We start from the raw sequence: 17,564 nt of genomic DNA, 5'->3' as shown, positions 1-17,564 counted from the left end.
CATGTATTATTCTGTTCTCACACTGCTAATAAAGAAATACACAACACTGGGTAACTTATAAAGAATAAGAGGTTTGGCCGGGTGTGGTGGCTCACACCTGTAATCCCAGCACTTTGGGAGACCGAGGTGGGTGGATCACCTGAGATCAGGAGTTCGAGAACAGCCTCGCCAACGTGGTGAAACCCCGTCTCTACTAAAAATACAAAAATTAGCTGGGCATGGTGGCTTGGGCCTGTAATCCCAGCTACTCAGGAGGCTGAGGCATGAGAATCCCTTTAACCTGGGAGGCGGAGGCTGCAGTGAGCTGAGATTGTGCCACAGCACTCCAGCCTGAGAGACAGAGTGAGACTCCGTCTCAACAGCAACAAAAAAGAATAAGAGGTTTAATGGACTCACAGTTCCACATGGCTGGGGAGGCCTCATAATCATGGTGGAAGGCAAAGGAGGAGCAAAGTCATGTCTTACATGGTGGCAGGGAAGAGAGCTTGTGCAGGGGAAGTCCCCTTTATAAAACCATCAGATCTTGTGAGACTTACTCAGTATCACAAGAACAGCATGGGAAAGACTCCTCCCACTGGGTCCCTCCCACAACATGTGGGAATTATGGGAGCCATAATTCAAGATGAGATTTGGGTGGGGACACAGCCAAACTGTATCAAACCATAAACAAACAAAAGGCTGTAAGGATTCTCCTACAGATTTTATTAAAGGGTTAAGGCTACCCAGACAAGAGAGGACAGTATGGCTTCCCAGAGGAGCTGACATCTGAATTGGGAAAGAATACCATTTTGGAAAGAAAAACACAGCATATGAAAAGGCACAGAGGTTCAGAGCTTCAAATTTTGCTTACTTTGATGCTATTAGATTACATTAGGAGTACACCATAAGATAAAGAGTGTTCTGAGTAGAGTGAGAAGGTCAGGGTGGCTGGAGGGGAGAGTGCTGATCTTGCCTTATCTTCCCTGAGACAGTTTCTGAAAAGGCACAGAATAGAGGCGCATCTCATGTCCCTCGAGGGGCTGGCTAGGGGTGGTGGAGCAGTGACAGCATTAAATGGTGTCAGGAAGCCAGGGCACATGCTGGCCCCTAGGTTCACTTCATCTTCTCTAACCATCAGCTTCCACTTCTGTAAAATGGGAATGACGCTTGCTCACTGCCTATAGTAATCTCTGCTCAGATGATATGATGATAAAGGTAAGAGGACTCTGAAAACTACAAAGCATCAGATATCAGACATAAATGCAAATAACCTCACAGGAACAGTAATGCCACTCTCCAGAAACCGAACACACCTGGATCAAGAGGCTCAGAGTCATAGCAGCTTCATCAACAAGGCTCATTAAACGGGACTGGCAACAAAAACCTTGAGGTCCCAACATGAGTCTCATTCTGTTACTTATTTTGTTACTTTTTCTTTAAAGGATTGTGGCCCAATTTTCAACCAGTTTCTAAAGATCTTACTAAGAGCACTGCCATTTGGCGCCATCTTGTCATGCTATTGTCAGAGGAAAACAATGTCCTCAAAGATATGACAGAGCATGGAGGCAGTGGGCAATTCCAATGAGAGTGTATCCTGCTCCGGATTGAATTACTTTTCCATGCTGTATTCAGGTTACCTTAAAACCATAGCTAAGTTTGGTATTCCTCACATGCTGTCTGCAAATTCCCCATCTCAGCCTTTGATGAAACTCGGACAGAAGTCTTGGTGCCGTTAGGGTTACACACTTTACATAACCATATTTGGGAAACTTTGCCCCAGCTATTGCTAGGTTTAATCTTCTTTGTCATCTCATCGACATCAAGTTAGGAAATATGTACCTGGGCCCGTCTTTTGCATCTTGAAAACATCTATGCTGAGCACTGGGTAGAGGTTGAACAAATATTTGTTAAATGAAGGACTGAAGAATCTGGGCAGGCTCTCCCAACATTTTGGGCTGTTGAATGGGAAGAGAAGAGGTTTTGGAATCAGCCAAATTGAGGTACGAATCCTAGTTCTGCAATTCGCTACTTTGATTTTCTTCAGGCCTCTGCTGGCCGGCCTTAATGAAAAGGGAGGGAGGGAGGCAGCCCCAGGAAAGTGATAGTATCAGTTTCCCATAAGTGGTAACAAATTAACACAAACTTAGTGGCTCAAAACACAGATTTAGGATATTAAAGTGCTAGAGGTCTGAAGGGCAAAATGGGTTTCACTGGGCTAAAATGAAGGTCTTAGCAGGGTTGTGTTCCTTCTGAAAGCTCCAGAGGTGAATCCGTTTCCTGCCTCTTCCAGCACCTAGAGGCCCCTGCTTCCTTGGTTCACAGCCTCCTCACATCCATCAGAGCCAGCAGTGCAGCTTCTCTCAATTTCTCTCTGCTTCTTCTACTTCCCACTCCCACCTTTTTTATTTTTTAGTTTTTTATTTTTTGAGATGGAGTTTTGCTCTTGTTGTCCAGGCCGGAGTGCAATGGCATGATCTCAGCTCACTGCAACCTCTGCCTCCCGGGTTCAAGTGGTTCTCCCGCCTCAGCCTCCTAAGTAGCTGGGATTACAGGCATGCGCACCATGCCCAGCTAATTTTGTATTTTTATAGAGATGGGGGTTTCTCCATGTTGGCCAGGCTGGTCTCGAACTCCCGACCTCAGGTGATCTGCCCGCCTCAGCCTCCCAAAGTGCTGGGATTATAGGCGTGAGCCACCGCGCCCGGCCCCTACTCCCACCTTTAAGGACTCTTGTGATGACACTGGGTCATCCTGAATAATGCAGGATAACCTCCCTATCTCAGCGTCCTTACTTTAGTCATACCTGTAAAGTTCCTTTCGCCGGGTAAGGTAACATACAGGTACCAGGGACTCACTGGTCTCTCCCTGCAGGGGAGTGTGATGGTGTGGGCTCTCTGCAGGACTCCTTAGATTTTGTAAGACAGTGCCCAACTCATCCCAGCTCAGCGGAGTGTTCACATATGTGGATCTGCACTTGGCCAAAAATCTCTTCTCTGACGGTAACCTTTAATTGCCACATACCACCTATCAAATGTTGGTTGAGAGAAACACTATTCAAAGAGAACAGCCCACCTGAGAGATGGGTGTAGCTGCACTTTTCAGCTCTGTCTGAAGATTAAACCAGACCACATCCTTTTGGCTCCAGAATATATGCTCTCACTAAATTTTGCTTTACTTTGATGCTGTTAGATTACATTAGGAGTGCACCATAAGAAAAAACTTCATGGAAATAGTTGCATTTACTATAACAGCTTTGTTGAGGATGTTTATTGCATTTCAGCATACATTTCTTATGAGAAACCACAGAGAAACAAATAGTCCTCTGGTCCCCAAAACCAGTGTTAGTTATGGTTACCCCTAGTAACTGCTTTATTTCAATCAAATGAACACTAGTTCACGTGGATGACCATTTCCCCCTATTTTCACTCACTATTAGAAAGCTAAGAGACAAAACTGTTCATCTTCAGCAAAGTTTTAGGACACCATAGCCTGTGCTGTGTGCATTGACTTATTTTCCAACCCTCGTTGTCCACTTTCCCCAGTTCCTTCACCTGTTTTATACTTTAGTTAGTATTGCTGGTAGCATCTGTAAGCCCAGAATAGAGCATGATAAAAACTTTTTTTATTTTCCAAGATTATTTTCTCTTTTGTAAGACACATGCCCCTGACACATTCTTCTTTGCTCCAAGAACAAAACAATAAAAATAAAAACATGAAATGAAATATCACAGGTGTCAATGTATAAACACTAATTCTCAGCAGAACTGAGTCCAGCATCATTGTAAAGACTGAAGCTTATGCTGATAGTGTGAAAACAAGTCTCTAATGCTTTGTATGCAGAGCACACTAAGATCATAAATGCCAGCATTCTAAATGGCTTGCTTGCTGTTAACAGATTCACTGGAACTGAAAGCCATTTCTTTCCTACGGGATGCTTAGCTTTTATTATGTCTTTATTCATGGTCGAAAGGTATCAGCAAATTTGCTAAAGTGATTGAAGATATTTTTCTTAAGGCATTCCTAAAGTTTCCTCTCTTTGCCTTCATGGTTCTGGATGTGAGCTTGTTTTCTTAGGTAAAAACAACAGAAATGTGCTCTACGCTATAGAGAGTTTTGATAGTTATAGAAAGCCAAGTTTTTCTTTTTTTAAAATCAATGGTATGCTAGCAAAACCTCCAGTGAAATATCTCTGAGATATACCAAATCCTAAGAGTTTATTTCTGAGTTCATCAAACTACAGAATCAGTGACTCTGAGAACCTCTCAAAGCCTCTAAGATAGGGGATTAATCTCTATATTCACAGAGTCTAGAACATGCTATGTGTTTAATTAATATGTTTTGAACTAGTGGGTAGTACCTTCCACTCTCAGAAACACTAACGTTCCACCCAGACCCCAGTAGACCAATGACAGACATAGTGCTTGCCATGAGCGGGCATGCGATATACACTGAATGACTGGCACTGAGACACAGACAAACCATGGGAGAAGTTTCTGCCATCCCTGAAATCCAGAGCAGAAATTTTGATTTCCACCATTCTCCCCCTTGGCAGAGACACACCTGACAGCTGACGTTGACATGCACAACGACTTTCATGAATGTACTTAGGTTTTTGTATGATTTCTAGTGTGCTGGTACAATCTCTGCCCACCTTTCTCCCACTCAAGAAAATATAGCAGAATACAAATTAGTAAGAATGTCATTAATATGGGAACCATTTCAAGTCCTCTGCAATTTATTGAAAAAACTAAATCACTGACAAAATGACCATTTTGTCATTTCAAATAATAGCAGTAGTAGATGACTTGTGAGACATCTTACAATGATTGACACAACTTTTCATCATGATACCAAGACTGTTGAGAATGCTTCTCAACAGGAACCATCTCTGAAAGCCACTGTGTCCTCACAGGCCATTTTGGCGACCTTCCAAAACTCCAGAGAAACCATCTCTCAGGCTTATCCTATCCCCAATGCAATCATCTATATGGGCTCTGCTCTTCATGTGAACTCTACCAGAACCACAGTGATGATTCCTACTAAGGGACATAGCTCACATAAGACCTCAGGGAGATGTCACTCCACTTCCACATCATGACCTTAAAGAAGAGAAGTTACAAACAGCTGACTTACCACGCCACCACCAGCTGAGTGCACGAGCACAGACATCCCTTCCCGGAGGTTGGCAACTTCAAACAGCATCACGTAGGCTGTGACGAAGTTCATGGGGAATGCAGCAGCCTCGGAGAAGCTCATGTCATCCGGGATCTTGTAGACAAACTCCACTGGTGTGCAGACCACCTCTGCCCAGGCATTGTAATTGACAAATGCCATGACACGGTCTCCAATCTGGGCATGGGGAAACACAGAGTTAGTGGAGGCTACCTCATGACAGAGGCTCAAGGAGAGAACAGAATTACTGGGAGCTGGCCAGGCACTGTGGCTCATGCCTATAATCCCAGCACTTTGGGAGGCTGAGGCGGGTGAATCACTCGAGGTCAGGAGTTCAAGACCAGCCTGGCTGACATGGTGAAACCCCATCTCTACTAAAAATACAAAAATTCACCAGGCGTCATGGTGCATGCCTGTAGTCCCAGCTATTCAGGAGGCTGAGGCAGGAGAACTGCTTGAACCCAGGAGGCGGAGGTTGCAGTGAGCTGAGATCACGCCATTGCACTCCAGCCTGGGCAACAAAGCAAGACTCTGTCTCCAAAGGAAAAAAAAAAAAAAAAGCATTATTGGGAACTATCCATGGTACAAACACATGGTTTCTCCTGACTCATACACTTGAGAACTCTATCCAAATTTTTGAGTATCACAATCATTTTTTTTTTTTTTTTTTGTGAGATGGAGTCTCGCTCTGTCGCCCAGGCTGGAGTGCAGTAGCGTGATCTCGGCTCACTGCAAGCTCTGCCTCCCGGGTTCACGCCATTCTTCTGCCTCAGCCTCTCGAGTAGCTGGGACGATAGGCGCCCGCCACCACGCCCAGCTAATTTTTTTGTATTATTAGTAGAGACGGGGTTTCACCATGTTAGCCAGGATGGTCTCGATCTCCTGACCCCATGATCCGCCTGTCTCGGCCTCCCAAAGTGCTGGGATTACAGGTGTGAGCCACCGTGCCTGGCCCACAATCATTTTTTAATACTTTGATGAAACGAATAACTTTAAAAATACATTTGCAGTGCAAAAAGCTAATACATACATTTCACAAGTAATAGAACTGATTTAATGAACCATTGACAGCTCTATGTTTCTTGTCCACCTATCTTCAGCCACTACCCTCTCCTTTCCAGAACCAGCTAAGTTGGTTAGTTGAGAACCCATTCCTTGAAATTCTGAACATTATTTAGGTGGTAGCGAAAGTCCTGGGAAGTGTCAGTGCATCTAAGGAAGGTAGCAAAACAATGCAGAGCCCTCCTTCATTCTTCTGAAACCACCTTTCACCTGGCAAACTTCTGTCCTTCCTTTAGGACTTCTCAAAATTGTAGTCCCCATAGCCAAGCATGAGGAACTTACAGCCTGGTTGGAGAATGGATTCCTCCTCATGCGAGGTTTTTCTTTTTTTTTTTCTGAGATGGAGTTTCGCTCTTGTTTCCCAGGCTGGAGTGCAATGGCACGATCTCAGCTCACTGCAACCTCCGCCTCCCAGGTACAAGCGATTGTCCTGTCTCAGCCTCCCAAGTAGCTCGGATTACAGGCACGCATCACGATGCCTGGTTATTTATTTATTTATTTTTGTATTTAGTAGAGACGGGGTTTCACCATGTTAGGCTGGTTTTGAACTCCTGACCTCAGTGATCCACCCGCCTTGGCCTCCCAAAATGCTGGGGATTACAGGCGTGAGCCACTGTGCCTGGCCGAGAGGTTTTTCTATATGTACATTTGATCACTATAAAATCTATGATTTGCTAAACAATCATAATGTACTAGACTGTAATATTCATTTTGTCAGTTAATTAATCTACATGAAAGCTTAATAGGATATTATTCTTATTATAATTTTGAAGACACTGAGACTAAGAATGGTTGAGTATCTTGCCTAATAACATACAGAGTGAAGCCTGTCTAATTGCAAATATTTTTCCATGACATCACAATGAGCACCCGCCATGTTTGCATATGAAGCCCCTTCTTGATCTTAGGTTCTAGGCACTGGAGATATAACTGTAAATGAGGTACAGCTCATGCTTTCAAATTATTCATATTCCCTGATATTTTCATATAACAAGTGCTATGAGTGATAGGGTTTAGAGGCAAATCTACTTGGAAGGGATAATATTTCAGCAGAGAATGAAGTCTTAAGCCAAAAGCATGAAACTATGATGGCGATGTTTCAGATATTTGTCCAAAGATAATAGAGTTTATTTTTTGGGTGTGGGAATGGTGGGTGGGGTCAAGGGATGTCAGAATAGCCTGGAGGTGAGCGCTCCCAAAACTCTGGGGATTTTCCAGGTTGGCCAGTTCTGCGTATTTTGGAATAGAGCTGCTTCAGCCTCAGTTTGTGTCTGGAACGGGATCCAGAGGACTTGATTGTCCATTTGGCTACAGGATGATATAGTATAAAGACAACAGACTGATCTTGGCATCATTCAGACCTGGGTAATGAGGAGTTCAGGTGAATGAGACAGTTGGGGACAGCATCAACAATGTTCTAAGTGAGCCTGGCCACCTCTGCTCCAGCTGCCAGGGCGGCTCTGTCAGGGGCAGGGATTTGGGTTACCTAATTCAGGAAAGACACCTGAACCACAGAATCAAATTGCTCTGCCCCAGTGTGTCTTCTGGGGCTCTCGTGACAGCAACAAGAGCAAGGCAAAGTCTAGTCTGCTCGCTTTGAGAAAAGAGGCGAGTAATTAATCAGTGTGATGATCCGACAGTTGGGCAAGGAGGACATTCTCACTGCCTCCTTGCATCTCCTTTCCTTATCCTTGGGTAGCCTGGCATAAACCTAAGCAGGTCTTCACCTCTTTGAATCCTCCCAGGACTGCTGGAGAGGGAGAGGTCCTTGCCTAGACTTATCTGTATGTTATCTGTGGCTCAGCCCCCACGTGCCTTCTTCTCTCCCCTCCCCCAAACCCCTAAATGACCCTAGATTTCTTGGATACTGGAAGGGGGTGGCTCTCCACCCTGGTGGTGACAGCAATCTGTCCCAGAGAGGGTACAATTAAGAATAAAACATCAGCCAGGCCAGGTGCGGTGGCTCACGCCTGTAATCCCAGCACTTTGGGAGGCTGAGGTCTCGGGAGTTCGAGACCAGCCTGACCAATATGGAGAAACCCCGTCTGTACTAAAAATACAAAATTAGCCAGGCGTGGTGGTGCATGTCTGTAATCACAGCTACTCGGGAGGCTGAGGCATGAGAATCACTTGAACCTGGGAGGCAGAGGTTGCAGTGAGCCAGGATCGTGCCATTGCACTCCAGCCTGGGCAACAAGAGCAAAACTCCATCTCAAAATAAATAAATAAATAAATAAATAAAAATAAAACATCAGCTAACAATAAAAAGTGGCAGCAGTGGGTGGGAGCTCAGACAATGGGAGCAAAGGAGAAGGGAAGGATCAGCCCCTGTGCCTGTTCAGTATTGACGCCTGTGTCTCCCTTATGACCATGCTGGAAAAGCAGCAGGAAACATGGGAAAGTGCATGTTTACACCCTTATGCTTTTATATCTGCTATTTCTGCACTTGGTGCTCTCTTTCTCTCAGGAAAATATTTCATTTGCCTTTAAAGCTCAGCTCAAATGTTCTTTTCTCCAAAACTTTCCCTGACGACCAACCTTCCCCTACAAAAGCAGAACTGACATCTCTTCTTACTGCTGTTAGTATCTGTGTTTATTGAGTGCTGCTTGTGTGCTGGCACTGAGTAGACAGCAAATTAAATTACTGCATTTAATTCTTATGACAACTCCTTATGGTAGCTTTTATTATTGTTCCCATTTTATAGACTGGGACCTAAAGCTCAGAGCAGTTAAATAACTTGCCCAAGACCACACAGTTGTAAGTGGTAAAGACAAGATTTCAGGCTGGGCACAGTGGCTCATGCCTGTAATCCCAGAACTTTAGGAGGCTGAGGAACATAGATTACTTGAGGTCAGGGGTTTGAGATCAGCTTGGCCAACATGGCGAAACTCCTTCTCTACTAAAAATACAAAAAAATTAGCCAGGTGTGGCTGTAATCTCAGCTACTTGGGAGGCTGAGGCAGGCTAATCGCTTGAACCTGTGAGATGGAGGTTGTGGTGAGCTGAGATCATGCCAGTGCACTTCAGCCTGGGCAACAGAGTGAGACTCCTGACTCAAAAAAAAAAAAAAAAAAAAGACAAGATTTCAACAAAAGTCCACCTAATTCCTTATATAATCCTTCATAATTATGCAGATCCCATTATATTGGCTTATCCTTTTACATGACTAGCTCCCTCTCTAAATGGGGAGATCTCAGAGGGCAGAGGCTGGGTCCTATTGATTTATGGATTCTCAATGCATGACCCAATGCTTGGTGCATAGTGAGTGATGGGTTGATGGATAATTACAAGTAACTGAACTTTGTCTAACTTCTCCATGGGTGGGAAATGGGAGAGAATAAGGGAAGAAATTCAATCCTGGAGAAGCTTTCAGTAGTCTCATAGGAAACATCTCTAGGTCTAAAGGGGAAAACTAGTGTCTGCAATTGACTAGAATGCACTGCTAGGGCAGGGACTGCTGGGGCAGGGAAACTCTGCTGGGGAAGGGGCTGCTAGGAGCTATTGTTACTGATAATAATAAATGGCATTTACCAAAACAAAAACTAATATGTTCCTGAATCTGCGCTAAGTGCCTTTATTTACGTGACCTTATATAATTCCCACAAGAACACCATGTAGTTCTTGAAGTTCATGACTAATAATGAACTATTACTGTGCCCTTTACATAGATTAGAAAATTGAGGCTGGAAGGTGAAGGAGCCTTTGAAGAGCAGAAGCAGAAGGCTTCCAGTTCAGATCTGTCTCTCTGCAGAGCTCTCTCTTGTTCTAGCCAGTTTCCATCTTCTTCGTGTTGCTAAGACAAGCTGTTACTAAGAGGAGGCTATCCTGACTGACGGCTCATGCTGGTTTTTGAGGGTCCTTCTCTTATTCTGCAGGAAAAGATACAGAAACAATGGGAAACACCCCTACAGAGCTCGAGCTTGAGGATGTGAGCACCGATGAGCTTTCCTTTTCTTGGCAAGGGGTTTGGTCTTCAGCTAAATGTGTGTTTTTGCTGATTTTAGGGGGATTCTAAAGCAGCACTGGTTCATCTAGCTGGAAGTAGCCTCAGCCAAGGCCATGGTAAGTTTTCTTAGTGCTAATATTTTTGTAGAGGGAGAATCACAGAAACCCTGGGAGTCACCATGACTATTGTTATCTCCTCCTAGTGTTAGGTAAAAGTTCAGTCTGACCAGGTGTGGGAGTCTACCTCAATCCTCTTGAAACCACGAAAGAAATGGCCTCAGATAGTCTGATTCCAGATACAAATAATTAATTCATTACACTTGAGAAAAGTGCTCCAAAGGAAACATAAAGTTATGTAAGGGTGCATAACAGAGGAACCTACAAAGTGCGGAAATATTAGTTGAACTTTTCAGAGCTCAGTTTCCTCAGCTCATAATGGGTATAAGTAAAGGGTCCTTATGAAAACTAAATGGCATAATACACACACAATGCACTTAACATGGTGCATGGAAAATGAGGAAAGAGCAATACATGTTTGCTCTTTAAAAGAACAGATTGGTTCCTGACCTGATAGAATTCACAGTTTAGCAATCAGCAGTTAAATACTGACTCATTGTATTTCTGAAAGCAGGAGGAACAGCTGTCTAAGGAGGAAACTGAGGGGAAAGAGAGGCTGTCCCACTGTCAGTGAGTGTCCCAATCCCTGGAAGGGGTGAAGACCAATTAATGCACGTGAAGAATATCATCTTCAGGCTGGGCATGGTGGCTCATGCCTGTAATCCCAGCACTTTGGGAGGTTGAGGCGGGTGGATCACCCAAGGTCAGGAGTTAGACCAGCCTGGCCAACATGGTGAAACCCCGTCTCTACTAAAAATACAAAAAATTAGCCAGGTGTGGTGGCGGGCACCTGTAATCCCAGCTACTCAGGAGGCTGAGGTAGGAGAATCACTTGAACCCGGGAGGCAGAGATTGCAGTGAGCTGGGATTGTGGCATTGCACTCTAGCCTAGGTGACAGAGTGAGACTCCACCTAAAAAGAAAAAAAAAAAAGAAAAGAATATCATCTTCAATGCATCAGAAGATAACTAGGGTCTAATACTAGCATCCTGTTCTTCACAGAATCACGAAAACCCAAAGACACAGCCTCAGTCCCACAGAGTAGCTGATGGCCTCCAGGGTCAGCACAGACTGTAATGAACAGAATATTTCAACCACCTTGGCAGTGGTGCTTATGTCCATCACTGCAGGGCTGGCTGCTCCCACATCTCTCCTTTGACTTTGCTCCATCACTTCCATTTCATTATCAAAAATAGAAAATATGTCCAAGCCATAGGTTCAGCTCCAGCCTCAGAGTCCAGAGGCAGGCACATTTAAAACATATCCACTTCATCTCATTATTTGATTCTGCTAAGAAAAAAAAATCAGTCCTGGCCAAAATGCATCCAAGTTACTCCTTTATTACCCAGCCTCCAGTGACAGCTTTTCATCATCCCTTGCGATCTATCAAACCAAGAGAGCTATTCAGTGTGCTGCTGCAAGAAATTCCATCTTCAATATGACTGAAGATCTTAAGTTAAAATTACAGACGGAATATTAGTGTCAGTTTTCTCCCATGTCACACCCTAACTGGAAACGAGTAGGTGACTTATTTTTTTTGTGCAGCCACAAGTCATTGGAAGGGAGAGAGTTTGAAGGAGGGGCTTGATAGTAAACAAGCCAGGGCAAATTAGCAAAAGATAAGTCATATTGAAAGGAAAAATATACATCATCAAGCATAGTAAGTTCTCCATCTAAACCAAGTTGCACAATGTCCCTGTTTCCTGTTATATTCTAAAATAATTGGTTATTTATTCAATGCTCGGGGTTAACGGAGTGAGCTGCATGATCTTTTCTTTGGGGACCATGTGGAGGATTGAAGAGAAGATAATATTTCTTATGTGCAGCACTTCCAGGGTGAGATAGTGTGCCTCTGGTTACATTGCTTACCTGGGGACAAAAAAAATGTAAATTCTTATAAAAGAAAAGAAAAGGCTCATTTACCGCCTCTTTCTCAACATTTATCTGCTGTCTTATCTGAAAACCATTGGCAAAAATACGGATAAGTGGGATGAGATTTCCAGACATTTTTCATAATGAATTTGGAGCATATTGATATTTTCACAGGATACTGAGGCTCAGACACGCTGAGACTGAGAAGCAGGCTCAAATTCAATTTCAAGGGCGTTTTGGCACTGCGTTTTATAGGATTCTTCTTTAGTTCTCCTGTCCCGCATTTATATTGCAGTATTTGGGGGCTGGGAGTAGGGAATGAAGATCATGAGACTGTAGGAAGGATAAACAAGCTCTGGTGATTTGAATCCGGGTTCTACTGGTACTCACTACACTTCTGACCTCACAGAAAATTACTGAACCCTCCTGAACCTCATCTGCAAGGGGATAACAATCTTTGCTTTGCAGGGCTATGGTGGAGGCTTAAAAAAGATAACTTCTCCATGGTTCTGATTATAGCGGGTTCTCAAATGTTCATTCCTCCCTAGGGGAGCACTTAGTTATGAGTAAGAGCCCTTGTACCTGATTTGCATTGGTTTTTCTGACTCCAAACTACTGCAATTTTGTGCAATTGACTTGTGCACAGGTTTTCAGTTTTTATAGACTGGTTTCTATTTGATTTGTGTTATAATAGTAGGAAGGGTCATATATCTCTTTACAAATTAAAAAAGGTTTTATTATGGAGAATTTTGAACATGTACAGAAGTAGTCAGCCATAATATAATAAACCTTTTTGCCCATTTCCCTACTTCCAAAGCCATCAATCCATGGCCAATTCTGTTCTACTTATCAGGTACCTCCACTCTTTGACTTTAACATCTTCATCCAAAATGCTACCTCCCCAATTCCTGAAATAGTTAGGGATTTATAAATGATCACTTAAATGTACCAGTTAAGTGACTATTTGAAGGAGCCAGGTTATAAAATAGAGAGTCCATTTCCTCTAAACTTCTGTGTTTTGTAGTTGCATTTTGAGCTGAAGATGATCAGAAAATGAGAGTTCCAGATATGGGAAGGGGCTACGCACACTTAGTTAATCCAAATGCCAAATACTTTTGTTGAATAGCTGCATGACATGAATAAAGGGGGAGACAAGATTTATCCTGCCCCCTGCACCAGAATGCTGCCAGGAGCAACCAAGATAGTCCATAAAAAAGGCATGAGACCTTAATGACTATAAACATTGTCAACAGTCCAAATAAGAAGACAATGATAATAATGCATGCCATAGGTTATTTCAAACATTTCTTTCTGCATCATCTTTTGTTGTCTCAATGGATTCCAAGTGAATATTACTCTTCAAATGACAGCCAAACATTACCTCATATCCTTTCACGCTGTCCCCCAGAGCTTCAACAATCCCAGAACACTCAAATCCTGGCACCAGGGGAGTCTTGGGAGGGTTGTCAATATTCCCTTGTCGCACCATCAAGTCAATGAAGTTTAATCCACTGTGAAGAGCAAATGTGAAAGGAGAGAAATTCAAAATGAGATCCAAAAGAAAGCACCTACCTGGTTTTCTTTTCTTCCTTTTCTTTTCCTCCTTTCCTCCCTCCCTTCTTCACTCCTTCCTGTCTTTTTTTTTTTCTTTTTGGCAAAGTATCCCTAATAGTAATGCCACTTAGCTAGATGTCACCAATAATGCAAAATTCAATTATCTCTATGCAGATAAGCAATACATTTGTGGCAATGAAAACAGTAGTTGCAGAGTTTACACTGATTCGAGAGATGGCCCCTTTGCCTTCTCTCAGAGCCTGTTTATGCTTACTCTAAAAACATATTGACTAGCCTGGCTATTAGAGTTCCTAGTACTTAATCAAAGGTAAAAAATTTACCAGGAAGTGCTTATAAACAGACACATGGAAAGCAGCCAGACCTAATGGCCACCAGCCAGTGCCTGAGAAAGAGAAAGAAGACCTAAGGTCTCAAAACAACCAACCACCTCTCCTCAATCATCACACACACATGTTTACACCAGCACTATGCATAAACATCTCCCACAATGGTGAATATAAGCCATCAGGAGAATACATTATGTTCCACTGGAGGAGAGAGGACTCAAAGAGAGATCAAATGAATGCCCCAATAGATATGGGAATACGGGAGTGTTTCAAAAATCTAAGTTATTTCCAGATGAGAGATATTATTAGATATTTTTGATTAACACATTACTTTTGGAATAAGAAAGTTATTAAAATATATCAAAGTCATCATAATGGAAAACCATACACTTGATTCCAATGACGCTACTAGCAATGCTCCTGGACTCTTTTTATTTTATCAGAACTACTCTTGGGAATTCCATTTAACACCCATTTGCTAATCACATGGGAAAACACATCCCATTAAACATGCATTTTTTCCCAACAGATGTGGTTCTAATGTACTTTTTTTTTTTTTTTTTTTTTTTTTTTGAGACAGAGTTTTGCTCTTGTTGCCCAGGCTGGAGTGTAATGGCTCAATCTCAGCTCACTGCAACCTCCACCTCCCAGGTTCAAGCAATTCTCCTACCTCAGCCTCCTGAGTAGCTGGTGCCTGCCGCCACGCCTGGCTATTTTTTGTATTTTTAATAGAGACGGGGTTTCACCATGTTGGCCTGTCTGGTCTTGAACTCCTGACCTCAGGTGATCCGCCCACCTCGGCCTCCCAAAGTGCTGGGATTACAGGTGTGAGCTACTGTACCCAGCCTGTACTTTCTATTTTTAGAAGCCACCATCTAAGAAAAGACTCAGACTATAGAAAGTACACTCTTCAGTCTGACCCAACATCCATTAGCATCCAATCACAGCTTCTTTTCCAAGCTAGATGACTTGAACTAGTTCTTTTTTTTTTTTTTTTTTTTTTTTTTTTTTGAGATGTAGTTTTGCTTCACTCTTATCACCCAGCTGGAGTACAATGGTGCAATCTCAGCTCACTGCAACCTCCACCTCCCAGGTTCAAGCGATTCTCCTGCCTCAGCCTCCCAAGTAGCTGGGATTACAGGTGCACACCAACTCGCCTGGCTAATTTTTGTATTTTTAGTAGAGATGGGGTTTCGCCATGTTGGCCAGGCTGATCTCAAACTCCTAACTCAGGTGATCCGCCCACCTTGGTCTCCCAAATTGTTGGGATTACAGGCGTGAGCCACTGTGCCCAGCCAACTTGAACTAGTTCTAAAGCACATCTTGCTTATTTCTTCCCTGGTCTCTTTGGACCCAAGGAAGCATCTAACTCCACCTATGCCCACTGGTCTCACTTATGAGTCTCAGACACAGGGACTGAATAAAGGTGAGTAAGATGACTGCCTTGAAGTGTGAGCTCAAAACTCACCACATTCTCAAAGTTTTCCCAACCACAAATTAGAGAAGTTTCACATACTGAACCCGGCTGGTGTTTCTCTAAAGTGCACCCTCCTTGAAGGCATCTGTATGCCTCATATTTCTCTGCTTCCAGTGTGCCTGGCATGCATCGGACCCAAAGTAATATAGCAGGGACTCAAGTAACATCTGCTGAATGAAGGAATAGTCATGGATATTCAAAAATATGTGCTGCCAGTTTGAGTGCTAATTCCTTTTAAAAAGCAGTCAAAGAATTTGGAATAATGGATACATTTCTGAATGATATGTGTAGACTCCCAAAGATCCTACTTTAATGGTTAGTGGTTATCCAGCTCATTTATTAACTGAAATGTTATCCAATAACATGGCCATTTCCTTAAGAGCTTGGGGAGACTGGGGTACAAATCCCAATTCTACCACTTCATCTCTATAACCTGGGAAAAGTTACTTAACTTCTCCATGCCTCAGTTTCCACATCTGTAAAGTGGGAGTTATGATAGTACCTACTTCACAGGGCTGTCATTAAAAATTAATGCACATAAAGCACTGACATGTGGTGCCAGGTACGTAGTCAGTATTCAATACATGTTAGCCTTGAAATTTGCATCTTCCGTTAAGAAGGAGAAGTATGTGATATATTTTAGGAAGGCACTCGTAAAAAAAGGGTTAAAAACAGTTTCACAGCTGACATGGAAAAGCTTCAGCTATCTCTGAACTTCACTTGTATAAAATGGCCGATTTTCTGACACAACCAAATAAATAACGCATCACTGTATAACAGTCAATGAAATTTCTACATCCTGAATCAAGCACTCCATCTCATTTCATGTACATTTTAGTTCACTGTGTTTCTCTTTGCGTGAAAACCAATGATTTCCCAAGACCCTGCTGGAAAAATCCTAGAAGAAATTAGTTGCCGTTTCTGCAAACATGGCAGCCCCCTGGAGAAGGCCTCATCTTCGACACTTATTACACTGCTCAGCTGGGCTGCCTGCATTCACCATCCAGCATGAACTGGGCCCAGTGATGGTAAACTGAGAGCCAGCTACTTAAATTCCAGTGAGAAGAGGCTAACACTGACTTTTCAAAAGCCCGTAGCACCCTGTTTCCTCAGTGAGGCATTAGGCGATTCTGTAAGGTCATGGAGAATGCCCCCTATTTTTAGGACGCAGGTGTATTTTGGAGACGGAGACTAGGACAGGTCAGTATTGTTTATCTCCACACAAAGGGGATGTAAATAATTGTTAACAGAGTACTCCCGAGTGTTGGATCAGACCTGTTTCTCCTGATATGGATATAGCTAGCTTTTGCTGAGGGTTTAGTTTGTGTCAAGAACTGTGCTAAGTGCTTGACTTTTGTTAGTTAAGACTCATCAATACTCCTCCTATGAGGTATGAACTATCATACCAATTTTTCAGATCAGACAATTGAGACCCAGAGAGCTTAAGTAACTTGCTTGCCATCACATCTTTTCAAAGTGTCAAAGTCAGGATTTGAATTCACGCAAAGCCTAGAACCTGACCCCTTAGGCAACACACTCTACCTCTTTATGGGGAACTTCTCTATGCCCCGCCCTTGCACATACAAGAGCCATGTTTATAGCTCTTTATATCTTCCCCCTTGCAGAGATCCGATTGCACCAATGTGGGCCCAATATTGGAGGAGTGGCCATTCATAATCTAGACAGGAACCCATTCCTTAAACTGAATAAATGAGCTGCTCCAAGAACTGGGTGTTCTCTGTAAAACTATGAATTGGGAAACACACATCAAGAGAATGACTTAGCAACAGAAAGGATGTCAAAAGACAGAAGTGAGTGAGAGAGACCTAGCTGACCTCAGCTTTGGGGAAGCATATGTGGAAAAGCCAATAGATGGAAGAATTAAAAGAAAAAACATGAAGAGCAACAGAGTCAACCCAACTCTCTGCACCAGGATGTGGCTTTGTAGACTTCCATTGCTGAGTTCCCTAGAATGAGCAGAGGTCCAGTCTCTGGGCTTGGGGAGGTCCAGCTCCATCACACACACCTCCTGCTCTCTG

At 43.1% G+C, this 17,564-nt stretch overlaps 1 protein-coding gene across 1 annotated transcript in view; it reads right to left on the bottom strand.

Moving 5' to 3' along the window:
* Positions 1–17,564, bottom strand: part of VAT1L (vesicle amine transport 1 like) — a 192,433-nt gene that overhangs the window by 147,693 nt on the left and 27,176 nt on the right. The window contains exons 2-3 of the mRNA XM_054454878.2: positions 13,529–13,658; positions 5,113–5,328 (exon numbers count right to left, since the gene is read on the bottom strand). Of these exons, the coding sequence (XP_054310853.2) occupies positions 5,113–5,328; positions 13,529–13,658 (346 nt within the window). The remainder of the gene's footprint in view (positions 1–5,112; positions 5,329–13,528; positions 13,659–17,564) is intronic.

The sequence above is a fragment of the Pongo pygmaeus genome, chromosome 18 (assembly GCF_028885625.2).
Source record: "Pongo pygmaeus isolate AG05252 chromosome 18, NHGRI_mPonPyg2-v2.0_pri, whole genome shotgun sequence".
Taxonomy (NCBI): domain Eukaryota; kingdom Metazoa; phylum Chordata; class Mammalia; order Primates; family Hominidae; genus Pongo; species Pongo pygmaeus.
The sequence above is the reverse complement of the archived record's forward strand: the minus strand, read 5'-3'. Positions and strand labels throughout refer to the sequence as shown.